At 48.8% G+C, this 18,724-nt stretch overlaps 1 protein-coding gene and 1 long non-coding RNA gene across 12 annotated transcripts in view; one reads left to right on the top strand and one right to left on the bottom strand.

Moving 5' to 3' along the window:
- The window catches only part of LOC140680233 (E3 ubiquitin-protein ligase NEDD4-like), an 85,396-nt gene extending 72,113 nt beyond the window's left edge, over positions 1 to 13,283 (top strand). For 6 of the 11 annotated variants that reach the window (XM_072923048.1, XM_072923053.1, XM_072923051.1 and 3 more), the window contains 15 exons: positions 255 to 309; positions 399 to 455; positions 4,177 to 4,235; positions 5,516 to 5,581; positions 6,049 to 6,278; positions 6,905 to 7,026; positions 7,784 to 7,854; positions 7,958 to 8,053; positions 9,126 to 9,199; positions 10,196 to 10,256; positions 10,532 to 10,591; positions 11,046 to 11,153; positions 11,462 to 11,558; positions 11,846 to 11,918; positions 12,896 to 13,283. In XM_072923048.1, the coding sequence (XP_072779149.1) occupies positions 255 to 309; positions 399 to 455; positions 4,177 to 4,235; positions 5,516 to 5,581; positions 6,049 to 6,278; positions 6,905 to 7,026; positions 7,784 to 7,854; positions 7,958 to 8,053; positions 9,126 to 9,199; positions 10,196 to 10,256; positions 10,532 to 10,591; positions 11,046 to 11,153; positions 11,462 to 11,558; positions 11,846 to 11,918; positions 12,896 to 12,998 (1,332 nt within the window). In that variant the 3' untranslated portion in view covers positions 12,999 to 13,283. Of the gene's footprint in view, positions 1 to 254; positions 310 to 398; positions 456 to 2,978; positions 3,116 to 4,176; positions 4,236 to 5,515; positions 5,582 to 6,048; positions 6,279 to 6,904; positions 7,027 to 7,783; positions 7,855 to 7,957; positions 8,054 to 9,125; positions 9,200 to 10,195; positions 10,257 to 10,531; positions 10,592 to 11,045; positions 11,154 to 11,461; positions 11,559 to 11,845; positions 11,919 to 12,895 lie in introns of those variants that run through there. The other 5 variants (XM_072923050.1, XM_072923049.1, XM_072923047.1 and 2 more) reach the window with 2 other exon arrangements.
- A 709-nt stretch (positions 13,284 to 13,992) lies between these two features.
- LOC116807015 (uncharacterized) lies at positions 13,993 to 15,108 on the bottom strand. Its single transcript, XR_004366055.3, has 2 exons — positions 14,722 to 15,108; positions 13,993 to 14,521 (listed from the first exon to the last, which is right to left on the bottom strand). It is a non-coding gene; the product is annotated as an uncharacterized lncRNA (long non-coding RNA).
- Positions 15,109 to 18,724: the final 3,616 nt, after the last annotated feature.

The following is an 18,724-nucleotide window of genomic DNA, read 5'->3' as shown; positions in this document are numbered from 1 at the left end:
TGGGAATCCTGAGGCAAGAGGTTTCCACTATAAAAAATATTCCCTGCACAGGATGCAGTCACCTATATAAGATCTAGGTCTGAGTCTGTCTGGATTTGTGGCCTTGCCATTATGCATCTGATCACTTGGGGTTTCCTACCTCATACCTTTGAGACAAGTCCAGTAGGTGTGAGCAATGCACTGCTTCAGGCTGTGTGAGACTGGTACTATTTCACTTACTCTGTCTTTTCTTTGTTTTTATTTCCCATTTCCAGCCTGGCTGGGAGGAAAGAATACACCTGGATGGAAGAACATTTTATATAGACCATAGTAAGTAAGCACTAAGGTACTAGAGCAAATAGACAAAGGGAGGTACTAAGTATTGAAGTGAAAGCTTTGTGATTTTACTCTTCATTTAGGAAGCCAGGTGTTGATATGTGGAGACATTGATACCAGAGACTTAGTGCCCTCCTACGGTACTGTACATTCACTGGAAGCTTGCTTTAATTGGCTCATCAAGCTTTGTCCCTCTCTGACTTGTGAAGCATTAACATTTCCTCTCTGTGGTTTATTTTGTTCTTGTTGATATTTTGGATTTGTTGTTGTTGTTGTTGATGATCCCATGGCTTATTTGCACTTAATAAATTAAAATATACACTAGGAATAGAAAATAAGATGAGAAAAGATCCTGTAGCCACAGCTCCACATATAGGCAGTGGAGCAATTAGCACTGAGAAGTACTTTCCTCTGCTTTCAGGTCTGTGGCAGTGCCGATTCTGATCTTATTTCCTATTTAGAGCATGTGAAACTGCACCAGCCCATTAATATTCTCCAGTTCTGTTAGTGGAGTTTTAGTGTAAGTGATGTTTCATTGTAGATTTGTCTTCTTAGAGCATCTCAGAACTGCTGTGTGAGTTTTGTTGGTGTTTGGAAACAAAGCAGCCCACAAAGGCTTCTTATAATAAGACATTTCTTCATAGCCATAGCTTACTCTCATAACCATCAGAGGAGGGTGCACAGAGAGTTAAAACCTAAACTTACCCATGTTTGACAGAATTAGGTTTGTCCCTCAGTATGACTGACTCCCACACTCGTCCATAGAGATGACAATATTAAGTCATTATTAAAAGAGTGCCTTTTAAAGTAATACCAATTCTGAAGTGGTATAAATCCTTTCAACTAAACATTAGAATTAATACACTTGTCAAGCACCCGATGAACCCCTTCCAAACTTTGGTACAGAGTTATTATCCCTTATCTCTCTTGTAATTGCTTTTCCCAACAAGAGATTTGGAAATACAACTATGGCAAATGATTCTAAACGGCTGCCACTAAGGAGTCACAGGATAAAGCTGTCCCATTTAAAACACCCGTGTAACTGCTGAGCCTCCCAATCTCTCTTAAAACTCTTTAATTTTTCAGTCTCCTAAAGCTATTTGAGCATGTGTTAGTCCCTAAAATGGAATGTTAAAGTCATACATTAATTAGAATTCCTCAGTGAATTTGTAGCTGCTGGGAAGCAAAACTTATGTGCATCTGAATTCTCCCTCTAGTCTCTTTTGATCTGAGTGGCTTTATCTTCTTACGTAGCATTTTCCACAAAAGTTTAGGGAAGCTTTTGGTAATACTGTCTGTTTCCAGCAGATGTCCCTTTGGTCCCAGCCTGGTGCCTCAGCACTGCTGTGTTGGCTGGGTTCTGGGGCCTGGAGGGCCAGGGGCTGTGCCACTGGCAGGACACAAAACCAGCAGGACAAGTCTGACAGAGTCAGCTGCTGGTCATGTCCTGCTTCCCTGCCACATTTTGTAACTCCGCTGCATAGCTCTCCAGCGCTGTTTGTCCTATTTTTGAAATGTTTTTCTCATCCCTGGGAGAAACTGCCAAAGTTCCCTGCAGCCAGCACAGCCCCTCTGCTGTACACAGGGACCAGGAGCCCTGAGCACTGCTGCAGCACAGCGGTGTTACTGGTACCAGAGGCTGTGTGTGACAGGGAACCCCTTTGCCTGTCTCTCTGGGCCCTCGGCTGCCCCAGGCACCTTACCTTCCATGGACACACTGGTGTTCCTGTTCCTGCACACCGCTGCCATTCCTGGGAGCCTCCCAGGCGTGTGCTGTCCTGTCTACCTGTTGGAAGGGATCAGAAGGGAAAACAACCATTCTGCAACCATTTTCTGAACCAGTGGTTCACTGACAGGATGATTACATTGGGATGGATACATCGAATGGGTTCCCCCCTACCTGCACATGGTGATATTCACAATATGCATCAGTGATTTACACAAGGAATTAGGAGGAAGCACTCCTTAGTTCAGCAGGAAGCAGCAGGGCAGGAGAGGGGAGAGGGGCTCCCTGGAATGGGATGGGAAGTCAGTGTGAGTCTGGCAAATGGCCACTGCAGTGTGCAGGAAGAGGCTGTGTAAGGAGAATTGCAAACTGTTACTCAGAATGGGAGTAGTTAGCAGAATTTGGGTCGAAAAGGGCATGAAAAATACCATCACTTGGTCATGAGCTATCTCACCCTGTGATGTATTGAGAAGAGTGCCTAAATCCAACCTGGAGTAACCCTTCTGATGCCATCAGCACTGGAATGTCTGGCTGTGGGAGTTCTGTATCTGGCAGGGGGTCCCAAACTTCAGGGAAATAGTGGTCCCCTTAGAAAGGCAGGGAGAAGAGGGAATCCTCAAAGACCTGAGAGCCTGGTTTATGACAGAATTGTATTGGTGGAAAGACTCAAATTTTTGACATTTTTGAAAACGTTCTTCAAAAGGAATGAGTTTGGTATCCGTATCCACTTGGGATAAGACAGAGAATCCTGAGCTACAGTTCCAGGTGAAGTGGCTCATGCCAGACCCTTGTAGCCCTGGATTTATAATATGAAGTCCCTGTAAGACTCTGAAGAGAAAGTTAGACTGAGATTTGTTGGTGTCATCGCACACTCTGAAGTACAGAGAGCGAAGAGCTGACACACTGTCAGTCATTTCTGTTACCTCTGATTCCACAGGAAACTGGCACTGTGATTTGTGGCCGCTGGCATCAAGAAGGTGACCAGAGAACTTTGTAGAAGTGAATTCCAGTGTAGGGGTTGAAAAGAGAAAGGGTTGGGCTGGGTTTCCACCTTGGCAGCAGCTCTGCTCCGTGCATCTCTGGGGTCTCTGGAGCTCAGGCTGGCAGCCCTCCAGCATTCCTGTAAGTGATAAATAGCTTTAATGTGTGAAGGGAAGTAAATTAGTGTTTTACTATTAAATTAACTAACAGATCAAATGGCTTGAAATGTGCTTGCAATCATTTAGAATTTTCTCCAGTTAACATTTGCTGAATGACACCTTTCAGATCCCAGTCCTTCTTAAACCAGCTTGGGATGCAAACTTATAGGGGTTTTCCAGTTCTAGAAACATGGAGAATGCAATCTTGATTCCTGATACCCAGTTCCTAACCCCGAGCAGTGTCTGTAACAAACAGAGGGATGGCAGGCCAAGGGTGACCAACACCTCGCCATTGCAGGTGGCAACTGGGATGGGGTTTGGAGCATTGTCTTACTGTTGCAACACCATTGTTTTGTTGTGATTCCGTTGTGTTCAGAATCTTGGGAGGAGCAGCTGTCTGGAGGCAGGGAAGGCGATTCCCAGCATGGTCCTGTAGAACCTTTTCTGTCATCTTCCTGGTGCTCTTCAAAGCTGTAGATGGAAAGAACTGGGCTGTGTTGTGCCACTGCCAGCATCTCCATTGGTCATAACTGGGTGATTTTCTTGCACCAAAACAGGACAGTTCTGCCTCCCTTTACCTTCTCATTAAATCAGAGTCTAAGAAAAATGTTACTCCCTCCAAATTTAGAAGTATGATACTTCAGCTGTCTATGCAAAATTTCCAAGCAGTAACATAGGGTGTCATTGCCAAAAGTTCTGGGTTCCTTTACCTGTTGGGCCGTGTATCTCCAGTCCCAGCCCATGTTCAAATGAACATGTTCACTCACTCCTGCAGATGTTGCCATCAAAGCAGCGCAAATTCCCTGGGTTCTGGGGTAGTTCTGTGTTTTTGAGTGAGTGTTTTCAACTAAACGATGTGTTGGAGCTGGGGAGGGTGGGGAGACACAAGCCTTGCTAACCCTGACAGACCTGAGCAGTGCTAGGGAGAAAAAAACAACAAGAGTTCACAGTGTGGTAGCAGAGAAGCCATGGGATCATCTCTTTTGTTATTTGCAGATAATAAAATTACCCAGTGGGAAGACCCCAGGCTACAGAACCCAGCCATCACGGGCCCAGTAAGTACTGCTGTGGGATCTTCCATGCAATGCCCTGACTGGGGAACAGCAGCAGGTCCTGCCTGCTCCCCAGATCACGGCTGGGCAGCCTGGAGAGCAGGAGCTCTGCTGGTCTACACCCCATGTCAGAAAGAGCTGGGAATGTCACACCAAGTTCTGGCCAGTCTCCCAGATTGTCCAGGGTTTGGGGATGGTTATTGGAGAAGTGCTCCTATTTACCCATTACCTGGGTCATTACTGACAGTAGGATTTTACTGAGCTGACACACTGTTCTGTTTGAGATCGCTGGACAATGAAAAGCTCTTTACACTTGGGAGGAGAGAGGTGGGCCTATGTTGATTCAAAGTGTGAAAAAAAAAAAAAGACAAAAAAATGTGTCTGTCAGTTTAAGAGACATAAAGCTTCCTGCAGATAAATAGAGGTTTCAGCCTTAGAAAAAAACAAACACAGGATTTTACTTCAGTATCAATTTTTAAAGCATCAGAGTGTTTCTTTTACTTTTTCTGCTGGGTTATGCCAGTTTATGCCATTTTATGGTATTCTGAGTGATCAGACTTCTAATCCCAAGATGTTTCCTGGTGCCAAGAGTACCTTTTTATTCTGCATAAGTCCTTGGGACCTTTAAGACTTTCAGGACACAGCAGATGAGCCTGCTGCACAGTTAAATTTCAACTGCTTAGTAATAATGTCAATAATAGTAATTTTTTGACGATAGTTGCTTTTGGAGGGATTTACTCATTTATCAGGCATTTAAAACTGGAGATCCTCACACACAGTACTGTGCAAATTGCTAATAGGCCTCTCCCTAGAAATGCTGAGCATAAATGAGAGAGACTATTTGGGAAAGTTTGTGTGAAGGAAATGAAATCATCATGGTCTCCTTGAGCGACTGACAGTGGTTTGTTTGTTGGTTTTAAGGGAAAGCAGGAGCTAATCCATTTCACAGAAGCACTAAGGATTCATCTGAATGCTTTCAATAATATTTCTGGTGCCATGACAAACAGAATGAGTTAAATTGCATTTCAGGTAGTGTTTAAATAAAGGAAACACGTAGAAAGATTATTTAAAGGCTGTAGTAAAGTCATATTATCGTCAGTAAAATGATCAGAGTAATTTTGTGGGATTTTAAAATCTCTCCTGGCTGCTGTCCCTCGTGGGTGGGGTCAGGGGAGCCCACAGCACAATGTGTGGGTAGCAGGGCTGTCCATCCCTTTTAAATGCTGTGGGGTATCAAAGTGCTGAGGAGCAGGAATGACGTGTCCTCCCGCTGCTCCCACCAGGCAGTGCCATACTCCAGGGAGTTCAAGCAGAAATACGACTACTTCCGCAAGAAGTTAAAGAAACCTGTGAGTAGAACCAGCTCGGGGGCTCTAGGACTCACCTGCCACATTACTCCATTGTGCTGCTCATGAAGGGCTCAAGTAGGAACCAAAAACACCAAGAAAATTTGAATTTGATGCGTTTCTCAACAAAAGGCTTTTCTAAGTCTTTAAGACTCACATTTTTCTAAATAAATGCAAATGCCCTGAAAATAGAGCACAGTCGACCTTTCTCCTTTTTTGTTTTGTTTGTTTGATACTTTTCTTGTCATTTTCATCAAATATTTACCATAGAAGTCTGCAGCACTGTTCTGGAACTAGCCCAGCTCCCCCCATGCTCTCAGCCTGTGGACTGAGAGAGCACAGGGAAATAAAAACGTGGGGAACTGGAACACCAGGTGTCTAATCTGTCACTGAGCTGTTATCAGCCAGTAATTTGCCCAAAGACTTATTTATTGAGACTAACAAGGATAATCTAATCTTCTTTCACACAGGCTGACATACCTAACAGATTTGAGATGAAATTACACAGAAATAACATCTTTGAGGAGTCCTACAGAAGAATCATGTCTGTGAAGAGACCTGATGTACTAAAAGCCAGGCTCTGGATTGAATTTGAGTCAGAAAAAGGACTTGACTATGGAGGTGTGGCCAGAGAATGGTTTTTTCTCTTGTCCAAGGAGATGTTTAACCCTTACTATGGTCTCTTTGAATACTCAGCAACGTAAGTGTCCATTAGATATTTGTATTCTCAAGGGATATTAATTACATTTTGCATAAGAGGCAAAGCTGCTGTGGGCAGAAGTAGCTCCTCCTTCCCAGGGTGCCCTGGGCAGCCCCACTGCCCTGTTCCTGTTGCCCTTCAGAGAGCCTCTGGAATTCTCCTTGAGAACCCAGAAAATATTTCTGTTGCTCAGACAATATCCAGGGCAGCAAAACTGCAGTTTTTGAGGCCAGTAATGGCGAAGGGACCAATGTCACAGAAAAGCCTCTTTCTTCTGCTGCCCAGAGTTCCAGCACTGCTGTAGAGCAAGCTTGGAATGCAGGAGTTCCCCAGGAGTGGCCTCCCAGAGCTGTAAAGTGGGGGCTGCCCAGCTTTAAAATCTTGGAGCAATCCTTTAGAGCAAGGGAGAGAGGGCTCCTGGTCACCGTGGGTTTGGTTTGCTGCTGTGTCAGCCCTTCAGCCCTCAGTGGCTCCGTGGTGGGACAGACTGGAAAGGACTTGGGCACAGCCCCACAGCGCTGTTGAAGGGACATGCCCCTAAGCACAAGTTATTTATTCACATATCTGAGTATGTGCTTATTTAAAGACTTGGTTCTTTAGCTATTTTTTTTCTTTCCCCAAAAAAGGGACAACTATACACTTCAGATTAATCCTAATTCAGGTCTCTGTAATGAAGACCATCTGTCATACTTCACCTTCATTGGCCGGGTGGCCGGCCTGGCCGTGTACCACGGGAAGCTGCTGGACGGTGAGTCCTGCTCCTGCTCTGCTGCTGCCACTGGGCTTTGGGGAAGGAGATGCACCTGCCTGAGAGCCCCAGCTTCTGGCCAGTCTGGGACTGGCACTCTTGAGACTTGAATGGTGATTCACAAAATTACAGTGTCTTACTCCACAAGTGGGTTTCACATCAAGTTTTGCTCCTTTCTCCACTCAAGTTAAAAGTCCAGAACCAGCATGAGCACTGTCCCTAAAGGAGAAGAATGGAATTTGTGTCAGTCATTCCCATGCAAACCTGCTGCCAAACGAGGGGCGTCAACTGCAGCATATTTTAATATGTAAAATTACTGCTGAAGGATTTAATTACAATTTCTGCTGCATTTTGAAATCTCACACCAGGCGCAGACATTACTGACCAGATTTTCCTGAGCCCTGGTGCAGCAGAGGAAGCTCAGCAGCCTGGTTTTCAGGCAACTCCTTGGAGAGAGGAGCAGTGATTTTAAATGCGACAGTGTGCCCTGAGCTCAATTCCCCAGCTTTTGGCTCTCTCTGCCACTAATGTTAGGGTGGTCAGTGGAGTATGGTAGTTGGTGGATAACTGTAGGAACTGAAAAATTTGACTTTCTGTGCCTCAATAAACCTGAGCTGCTATGATGCTGTTGCAGTTGCAGGACTGTTCCAGTCAGGAGCTAACAGGAAGTGCCAGGGGCGGTGCCCTCAAGCAGTGGTATCTCTATGGAATGTGCAGGTGCAGAGCAGGGCACGTAACGCTCTCCTCTCTCTTACAGGCTTCTTCATCAGACCTTTCTACAAGATGATGCTGGGGAAGCCCATAACGCTGAAGGACATGGAATCGGTGGTAAGACCCCATTTAAACCGTGCCAGGGCTCACAGGCCCATGGCTTTCTACAGCTCTGCACTAATCGCCCATTTTCAAACTGCTGAACTGTGATCTGCCCTAGGATAGTGAATACTACAACTCTCTGAAGTGGATCCTGGAAAATGACCCAACGGAGCTGGATCTCATGTTTTGCATAGACGAGGAAAACTTTGGACAGGTATGTAAAGGTTATTTACATCTTAGAACTGGTTATTGCCAACAAGTACCTCAGTACTGAGCAGAGTCTCAGAGTGGTGGTGAGTGCACTGGTCAGCCTTCACCTCGCTATGTTCCCAGCGGGGACTGGGGGTGCCACATTCCTGTCAGGGAGCCACCACGTCTCTGGGACAAGCCGGATACGCAGCTGAGTGAAATACTTGCAATGAGGAGGAATAAAGGTGGGACACGGTCCAAGCCCAGGGACTGCTTGGGTTTCTGAGGTCGAAGGTGTTCTCAGAGGAGGGCGGCAGAATGACACCAGGGAGCTCCTCCCTGTCGTGCCTGTCACAGCAGCAGCTGCTACAGCGGGGTTTAAAAGGGTCACAGTCAATGGGTAACTTTCGCCATTACAAATGAAAATGCTGTAGACATTAAATTAAATTAATTTGCTTCGAGGTTTTTATGACCTTTTTTAGTATCTTCCCTTAGTTTACTTCTGAGACCTAGATCCTGGCTCCAGGTACAACTGGACCTGGGGACTATAGGGCCTTTTATAAAAACTTACTTCAGCATTTCAGACTATGCACTCGATGTCCTGTCCAAAACATTCTGATCCACTTTCTGTACTGCCTTTTTCCTGAAGCAACATAAGGTTCTGGATGACATGGAAAACTAGGGAGAGTACTGAGGCCACAGAATAGATATAACCACAGAATAGATATAATAGATATAATCACAGACTAGATATAATAATATATATAATATACTGGTTGGCTTTGGGCAGTTTCAATATGTGATTTAGCTTCTTCTATTATAAATAATAACTATTACAATTTTGTATATATAAACTACATCCTTTGTGGTTATATTTTATATAAATGTATAATTTCATTATTATAAATAATAATTATAATAAAATTATTAGCCTCTCTGCCAGTTTTCCCTTCTGTCAGTGCAAGTTTGTTTGAAAGTGTAAATCAATTTACTAATGATTTCCTGATACTGCTTGTAAAATGCTGCTCAGGGAGAGTGGGTTCTGGGAGAAGGATGTCCTCAAATAATGGGAAGTTTTTTGGTCTTCTCAAATATAGACATATCAAGTGGACCTGAAGCCCAATGGGTCCGAAATCATGGTAACAAATGAAAACAAGCGGGAATACATTGAGTAAGTATCATTATGGAATATGCCTGGGGGTAAGAAAGAGCAGCTGTACTTACAATTGACCCTGCTGCAATTCCTGATGTTTATACTGCACAAGAGCATCAGGGATCATTGGGAAAAAAAAAAAAAATCTTACTGTTAACATTGGTTATGTCCAGTCAGACATAAGAACAAAGAGTAAAATAAATTACGTGCTTTGTTCTCCTGGAATTTCCCCCTCCCCAATGGAAACGTGCATCTCCAACATCTGGCTCAAGTTCAGATGAGCCAGAAGGTGCTTTCCAGCCTGACCCTCATCCCGTTGTCCTCCTCTGCCAGTTACAGACCAAAGCCAGGATTCCAGTGCCAGCGTTCCTACCAAAAATCAGCCAAATCTGAAATTAGGTTTTATTTTCAGCTTTCTCAGTTGTTTCATCTACCAGGATGTAAAATTCTAAATTCGCTTATACCTGCTGGCATTTTAAATTAGGGCCTTTTCCAAGGTGAAAGACATTAAAACTGATACAGTCATGCAAATTGGAATTAATTTCCAGTGCCTGGTTATTGGATTCCATGCCTGGAACTGATTTTTTTATGCCTGCACCTGTGAAGTGTTTGTGCTGTGGGTACTGAAAGCAAAGTGTCCCTTTGATGCTGCAGTTTCTTTATTTATTTATAGGTGAGATGCTGTCCTGACAGCTCTCCTGAGAGCTTGCAGACTTTGCTGGGAATTTTTAATTACTCAGTGCTCTGGAAGAATAAAATGTCTGCTCACATAGGTACCTACAGGAGCAAAATTATTCCCACTGTGATTTGGTCATAGTCACTGGGGTTTTTGGTTTGTTTCTTCAAAATTCCATCAGTCACCAGCCAATAAATTGGAACAACTGGTGAAAGTTGCTTAGTTACCTGTTCTAGGTTGTAAATGACAAACTGAAAGCACTTGGGGTTGCTCTGAACACTTGGTTGAGACCTGCTGATGAGTTTGGTTTTCTGATGGGGTTTTGTTTCTTTCTGCAGCCTGGTCATCCAGTGGCGGTTTGTCAACAGAGTGCAGAAACAAATGAATGCCTTTCTGGAGGTGAGGCTCTTTAGCTCCTTTCTTTCACAAAAGTAGGGATACAGATTTCTTACCCACTGGTGTCTGTGTAAAGAGAGCGGGGAAGCTTGGCAGGGAATGCAAATGTTTATGATTCTTCAGTTTTATCTTGTGTAAGAATATATCATCTTTCCCTTATGAGAAAGGTGATTCTCTTTCAAGTTTAATTATTTGAGCTTGAAGTAATTTGGTCATTAATGTTTTTAATTAGGATTTATGTGGGATGAGAGTTTTAACTTTGCGCTTTTTCTTTTTAGGGATTCACAGAACTGCTTCCTATTGATCTGATTAAAATTTTTGATGAAAATGAACTGGAGGTGAGTCAATTTGGTGCCCCAAGCTGACAGTTCTGACAGATGTGCCATGTTCTGGGCTCTTCAGTCATTCATCCCTCTCCCTAAGGGAATGTGCAGACACAAGCTGCCTTGCTTGGAAATTAGATGTTTCTTCCTAATTAATAAATCTATTCATGACATCCAAAGAACTGCACTCAGGGAGGTGATTGGAGGTGTGCCTCTGAAAGCCTGGAAGTAGCTTAGTGGATAAGTGCCATCATGCCTCTGCCAGTCACATTTGAGCCAAACACATGGAAGTATGGCAGTGTGCAGCCATTCTCCAGTAACTGGAATACTCTGGGAAGAAGCTCCAGCTCTCCCCTGTGTGTGCATAAATGACTGAAGGTCAGAGCCCTGAGGGGCAGTGACACCTCGTTACCCTGTGGGTGCAGGGAAACACACACCCATTCACATCCCACCTTCTGTTTCCCTGCAGTTACTGATGTGTGGCCTTGGTGACGTTGATGTCAATGACTGGAGACAACACACCATCTACAAAAATGGTTACTGCCCAAATCATCCCGTTATCCAGTGGTTCTGGAAGGTAAGACTGGCATCACCTCTGACTGGTCCTGTAAGTGAAAGTTATTGCCCTTTTTTGCAATCTTTTTTCTTCATGAAAACTGCTAAGAATGGGGGGGTGTTGTGCTGGAGGCAGGACCTGCTCCCACCTCACTCAGGTGAGGGCAGGTGTCGCTTTTGCCAGAGCAGCCCACAAATGGGAACTCTCAGTCCGTTGTGTTCTGAGAGCTGGCTCTTACAAAAGGTGATTCGTGCTGGCTTCGGGCTGCTCTCAGGGCCCATCCGGGCCAGGGAAGGAGGCTGAGGCTGATGGTGTCCATTTGCCAACAGGCTGTTCTGCTGATGGATGCTGAGAAACGGATCCGGCTCCTGCAGTTTGTGACCGGGACGTCACGTGTGCCTATGAACGGATTTGCTGAACTTTACGGTGAGTTGCTCACGGCGCCACAGGAATCCAGCCAGCCTCTGACCCACACATAGCGCTGAATTGTAAATGCTGATCTCTGAGCTGACTTCCTTGGCATTACGCAAGCTCTGAAACCAACTCACTGGGCTTGGAAAGAAAGAACCACATTCATGTTGCTTTAATGTACCTGTTACAGGTGAAGAATCCAGCCCACAACTGATGCCAATATTTCATGTTAAAAATAACGTTGAGGCAGTCTCTGTAGTGTCCAGCAATTTCTGTTTCATACTGTTTTCATTTTCACCCAGGTTCAAATGGTCCTCAGCTGTTTACAATAGAGCAGTGGGGAAGTCCTGATAAGCTGCCCCGAGCTCACACCTGGTAAGTCACCAAAGCATAAAGTCCAGAGCTGCTCCTGCCACAAGGGCCACGCTGCTGACCATACTTAGCTCTGCATCAAACAGCATTTGATCCTGTGGGTCCCCCAGTGCCTTCACTAACTGAGAAACTGAAGAATATTATTTTATTTCCCACATCCTAGTAAGTGGATGTGATGAACTACAGCAAGTCAGACATCACCAAACAACCACAGAAAGCCCATAAGTCATTGGAGAATTCAAAACAAAAGTAAGATTATAAGATAATTTAACCCTGGTTTATGGGTTTTGCAAACATTGAAAGCATCCAGTACAAATTTCTCTTGCTCCATTACATTTCAGTAATGTGGCTTTTTAAAGAAAAATGGTGCTGAATTGGAAAACTGTTTTATAGACTATCAGTACAGACTGGGGATCTTTTTGTGAAACTAATAATTCTATAGAATAATAAGCTTATACTAAAAAAAAAAAAAAAAAACAAACCTGAAAACAAAAGCACAAAATCTACCAAACACAAACAACAATACTACCCTGAACATGCTCCAGAATCAACCCATCCTCTTTGGGTTACAATTCTCTGCTAGCTTTTACCTTTGGAAGATTTTCACGGGGATGTTTAATCTTTTTTTCCCTCCAGAGAGGAAAGGATCTGTCCTCCAAGTCCAGGATCTTTGCTGAGCTTCAGTAAATCAGTCTGTTAACAAAGATTGTTTTCCATCCGCTAAATACAGTGAAGGGCTTTCTGTTGGCTTTTTTCCTCTCCAGAGTGATTCTTACCAAATTCCTGCTTCCAGCTTCCCAAAGGAAAGCAGCACACAGTTACTGGAGAGCTCACTCAGGCAGGTGTGAGGTGTGCAAGGAACAGTGTGGACCACAAGCTGCATTCTTAATCAAGATCCCTAATTATTTAATCTTTTCTAGTTCTTAAAAACTCTGTTTTACCATGGATTATTTGAGTGACTCTTTCCTTGTCCCTTCCAGCTTTAACCGCCTAGACTTGCCTCTGTATGAATCTTTCGAGGACCTGCGGGAGAAGCTCCTCATGGCTGTGGAGAATGCCCAAGGGTTTGAAGGGGTGGATTAACTTTGCAGCACCCGTTCCCTCTCCAAGCACGTTCTGCTGGCTTTGGCACCTGCCCGAGGGACTCCGAGGGCCTGTGGCACAGCAGTTGCCCGGTGCTGGGCTCTGGAGCAAACCCCGGCAGTGCGGGGGCCGAGCCCTGAGGCTGGGACTGTCACCTGGGGTGGCCTTGCTGATGTTCCCGCACCAGTTGCGAACCGATCACATTTCAGCAGGACTTACTCTATTTATGTTGTGCCTCTGTAGGCAAAGCCCTTAATAAATATTTTACACAATTTCTAATGACAATGAATGGAATTAATCATTTTACAGGTATAGTATTATAACTCATGTTTACTTCTTAATTGATTTAGACATTTTCAGATTTTATTTCATTACAATTAAATATCATATACTTGGAAAAATGAGCATTTTTCTTAATTTCATACCAGACTTTTTTTTCAAAGCACATTGAGCCTTGTGTTCCTAAACTATTAGGAGAGTGGGAGAAAGCTCTGTTGGAAGCTTTCTCTCCACAGGCTGTCTCTCGAAAGCAGCTCTCTTCATTAAGCATATCACTGTTGTTCTGTATCCAGAAGTACAGGCTGGATGTTGCATTTTTGTGTAAGTACTAGAAGAGTGTCAAGGCACAGCAGAGGCCTGACACAGCATGTCCAGATGTCTGTTCTACTGAAGCTGCCTCATTACTGCCAAGCTGTACATGTGCTACAAAGCATCTGGGCTGGGGTTGGCATTTAGCCTTTTAGGAGAACATGCTGAACCCTGTCATTCTCTCTGTACAGTGATTGGTTTTCCATCCTTTCCGCATTCCTGTTTTTGCAGTGGAGGCATTCCGAATGAAATCTGGCACTCTGGAACACAGCTCTGTTCCAGCTCCACCTGTTTGTGTGCACTTGCTAATGAACCTAATTAACACTGGGGTTGTTAATTTCTAACGGCACCGACTCTGAAGGCACTTTCTGTACCACTGGGAAGGCAGACCTGGTTTGAGCATAAATGCTAATGGGATTTTACTTCTTCCCACTGCACATGTGAACTTGGCTGCTGCTGTATAAGAGAAAACCCCACCAGCTCTAGACCTGAGCCTGCAGACTTGTTCCTTAGTAATTGTTTCTGTGATTTTTTTACTTACAAAGATTTATTTAATATACACTGCTGTCTAATCCATTTTGTTACCTATGACATGTTGCATGCCTAATCTATAATGTCTGAGTTGCATCTGTTTTCTGGCAGATTAAAGGTGACAGATTTGTGCTTGCCCCAGTGCAGTGACATGATGACAGCACTGCTGGAGCAGGGCTGGTTTCCACTCACCTGCAGCTCTGTCCCAGCCCGCTCCCCAGCATCCGAGCAAGATGACACCACTTGCCAAAGGAAACTTCTGCCTCACCGCCAACAGTTTTTGAGCCCTAGCCTTACCTGCGTGTCCAGCCTGCGTCCAGCCACACTGCGGGCCTAGGATACAGGATCACCCGGCTGGGAAGAAGCCTCACTGCCAGTAGCATTCAGCAGTTACGGTCCCAGTCCTGAGGAAGATTAGGGCAGTACTTGAATGCAGTTCAATTCCTTCTCTATTAAATATGCTTCCTGACATTCCTGCCTGACCTTTTCCATCGGAGGAGCGGTTGGAACGCAAGACAGTGGCTGGCATCAGAGTAGACAGGAATGCTGCACTGATTGCTTGGCTATGGGGATAGAAGAGGTAAATCTAGGTATTCCCACTGACCTGTACATTAAGCACAGCTGATTCCAACGTGGAACACCGGAGAGTCCCAGGAGACGGGATCCGGGTGATATCGGGGGCAGGGCCGACAGCGTCAAGGCTGGGCTCGGGCAGCAGCAGGGCTTCAGAGGCAGGCCCCGGGCCCGACACGGGTGCATGGGGTGGGGCCGAGGTGATTTAATCCCCTGAAATTGCCTGTCGAACATTTGTTCACTATGAGTGCGGTGAGAGTAGGAGCTCCTGATCCAGGTTTCCCAGGTGAGTCGTGGGGGCTTCAGCTTCCCCACTGCTCCCTCTTCTTTCTTCTCCCCGAATTACTCTTCTTTCTCCCCCTCCCATTTGCCCCTTAAGACCTCCACACCTTTCCCCCCCCACCTAGCTCTCCTTCCTTCTCCCCGTATTCCCCTTCTTCCTCCCCATTTCCCCCCCTTTGCCCCCCAGAAACCGCCCCTCCTCTCCCCCATCTACCCTCTTTCCTTCGCCCCGTACTCCTCTTCTTTCTACCCCTTCCTCCCCTGTTCCTCTCCCCCCAAACCTGGAGAGAGCGAGCCACAGAGAAAGTGGGGAGAGGAAGGAGAGCATCGGGTCTCACGCGGCAGGTGTCGGATGAGCGGCCCGAGCAGGGTCCCGCTCTCACCCCGGGCGCGGTCGAGAGCGGCGGAGGGGCCGGTTCCTTCCGCCCGCGGCGATCCAGCCGCGCTCGTCCCGCCGCGTTCTCCGGGGGTGCGGGGGCCTCGGGGGGCCGCGGCGGGCTCGGCATCCGTGGGGGCTGCGCGGCGGCTCCGTGTCCGCCAGGCGGCGCCCCGCGGGCCGGGAGGCGGCGCTGAGGGAGCGGCGGTGCCGATGGGGTCCCGGGCGTGGACCTATTTAGCATGAGAAGCGAAGACAGGCGGGGACAGGGGTTGAATATGCATAGAAAAATTGTGTAATGTATTGCATATGTAACACCTTTGTGAATAAAGTCGGGGGGCAGACTTCAGCTCGGGGCACAAGATTTCGGAGAGTTATCTCACTTGTGCCGAGCGCTCCCATACATACCCACTTCATAACTACCTCGAGTTGTGGAGTCTATTTATTTAGTCCGTATATCGCTTCATTTTGGCGACCGCGGCAGGACTTCTCTGCTCACCTGTGGGTTCGGTGGAGGGCGCTACCGGAAGTCGCCGCGCAGCGTTGCTAAGCGACGCGGCGGGGCCGGGAAGACGCGGCGCTACCGGAAGTCGCCGCGCCGCGTTGCTAAGCGACGCGGCGGGGCCGGGAAGACGCGGCGCTACCGGAAGTCGCCGCGCAGCGTTGCTAAGCGACGCGGCGGGGCCGGGAAGACGCGGCGCTACCGGAAGTCGCCGCGCAGCGTTGCTAAGCGACGCGGCGGGGCCGGGAAGACGCGGCGCTACCGGAAGTCGCCGCGCAGTGTTGCTAAGCGACGCGGCGGGGCCGGGAAGACGCGGCGCGGCGAAAAGTCGCCGCGCAGCGTTGCTAAGTGGCGCGGCGGGGCCGAGAATGCGCGGCGCGGCGGGGCCGAGAATGCGCGGCGCGGCGGGGCCGAGAAGGCGCGGGGCGGCGAAAAGTCGCCGCGCAGCGTTGCTAAGCGGCGCGGCGGGGCCGAGAAGGCGCGGCGCTGCGGGGCCGAGAATGCGCGGCGCGGCGAAAAGTTGCCGCGCAGCGTTGCTAAGCGACGCGGCGGGGCCGGGAAGACGCGGCGCTACCGGAAGTCGCCGCGCAGCGTTGCTAAGCGACGCGGCGGGGCCGGGATGACGCGACGCTACCGGAAGTCGCCGCGCAGCGTTGCTAAGCGACGCGGCGGGGCCGGGAAGCCGCGGCGCTACCGGAAGTCGCCGCGCAGCGTTGCTAAGCGACGCGGCGGGGCCGGGAAGACGCGGCGCTACCGGAAGTCGCCGCGCAGCGTTGCTAAGTGGCGCGGCGGGTCCGAGAATGCGCGGCGCGGCGGGGCCGAGAATGCGCGGCGCGGCGGGGCCGAGAATGCGCGGCGCGGCGGGGCCGAGAAGGCGCGGGGCGGCGAAAAGTCGCCGCGCAGCGTTGCTAAGCGACGGCCACGTCTTCCCGGCCCCGCCGCGTCGCTTAGCAACGCTGCGCGGCGACTTTTCGCCGCGCCGCGTCATCCCGGCCCCGCCGCGCCGCTTAGCAACGCTGCGCGGCGACTTTTCGCCGCGCCGCGCATTCTCGGCCCCGCCGCGCCGCGCATTCTCGGCCCCGCCGCGCCGCGCCTTCTCGGCCCCGCCGCGCCGCTTAGCAACGCTGCGCGGCGACTTCCGGTAGCGCCGCGTCTTCCCGGCCCCGCCGCGTCGCTTAGCAACGCTGCGCGGCGACTTCCGGTAGCGCCGCGTCTTCCCGGCCCCGCCGCGTCGCTTAGCAACGCTGCGCGGCGACTTTCGGTAGCGCCGCGTCTTCCCGGCCCCGCCGCGCCGCTTAGCAACGCTGCGCGGCGACTTTTCGCCGCGCCGCGCATTCTCGGCCCCGCCGCGCCACGTCTTCTCGGCCCCGCCGCGTCGCTTAGCAACGCTGCGCGGCGACTTCCGGTAGCGCCGCGTCTTCCCGGCCCCGCCGCGTCGCTTAGCAACGCGGCGCGGCGACTTCCGGTAGCGCCGCGTCTTCCCGGCCCCGCCGCGTCGCTTAGCAACGCTGCGCGGCGACTTCCGGTGGCGCCGCGTCTTCCCGGCCCCGCCGCGTCGCTTAGCAACGCTGCGCGGCGACTTCCGGTAGCGCCCTCCACCGAACCCACAGGTGAGCAGAGAAGTCCTGCCGCGGTCGCCAAAATGAAGCGATATACGGACTAAATAAATAGACTCCACAACTCGAGGTAGTTATGAAGTGGGTATGTATGGGAGCGCTCGGCACAAGTGAGATAACTCTCCGAAATCTTGTGCCCCGAGCTGAAGTCTGCCCCCCGACTTTATTCACAAAGGTGTTACATATGCAATACATTACACAATTTTTCTATGCATATTCAACCCCTGTCCCCGCCTGTCTTCGCTTCTCATGCTAAATAGGTCCACGCCCGGGACCCCATCGGCACCGCCGCTCCCTCAGCGCCGCCTCCCGGCCCGCGGGGCGCCGCCTGGCGGACACGGAGCCGCCGCGCAGCCCCCACGGATGCCGAGCCCGCCGCGGCCCCCCGAGGCCCCCGCACCCCCGGAGAACGCGGCGGGACGAGCGCGGCTGGATCGCCGCGGGCGGAAGGAACCGGCCCCTCCGCCGCTCTCGACCGCGCCCGGGGTGAGAGCGGGACCCTGCTCGGGCCGCTCATCCGACACCTGCCGCGTGAGACCCGATGCTCTCCTTCCTCTCCCCACTTTCTCGCTCTCTCCAATGGAAAAACCTCTGGGTTTAAAATGCCAGGGGAAACTGTTACCTCTTTATTTCCAGAGGACAGGAGAGTCTGAGTTGGAAGGACGCCCGAGGATCATGAAGTCAAATGATGTGAAGTGATTGGCCCATCTAGGGATTGCATTCAGCATATTGGTATTCTCAGCTCCTGAGCAAATTTTGTGATCACAAGAAAGGGCTGGGATGGGAATGGCTGTTCCTTCTTTTCTGCTAATGCTGTTTTACACACCAGCCCTTTGAACCAGCCCTCAGAACTGGCTGGCACCTGACAAAACTGCATAGAACTCCTCCAATAACCTAGAATTCCTGCTCTTTCCAGCATTTCCCCAATGGCTCGGAATGTGCAACATCCTTTTCCAGGGAGCAATAAGCAAAACAAGTCCTGAGGTTTCACCTGGTCCATGGCAATCCCAACAGAGAAATGCATTATTGTCACCAAAAGTCTCAAGATCTGTTAAAAATTCAATGACAACACTGGGATGGGATTCCCAGAAACCTTCTTAATAGTCTTGGCTCCATTTTAATTAAATTTTAGTCCCTCAACTGGCTGTAGAATTTATCCTGAGATTTAGAGTTGAAGCAGGATTGGCTTTGGATTGACTTTCACCTCTGGCCCCAGTTTCCCTCAAAAACATCCCCTACTTATTCCATGTAGATTAAC

The sequence above is a fragment of the Taeniopygia guttata genome, chromosome W (genome assembly GCF_048771995.1).
Source record: "Taeniopygia guttata chromosome W, bTaeGut7.mat, whole genome shotgun sequence".
In the NCBI taxonomy this organism is placed as follows: domain Eukaryota; kingdom Metazoa; phylum Chordata; class Aves; order Passeriformes; family Estrildidae; genus Taeniopygia; species Taeniopygia guttata.
This window is presented reverse-complemented; position numbering and strand designations above follow the sequence as displayed.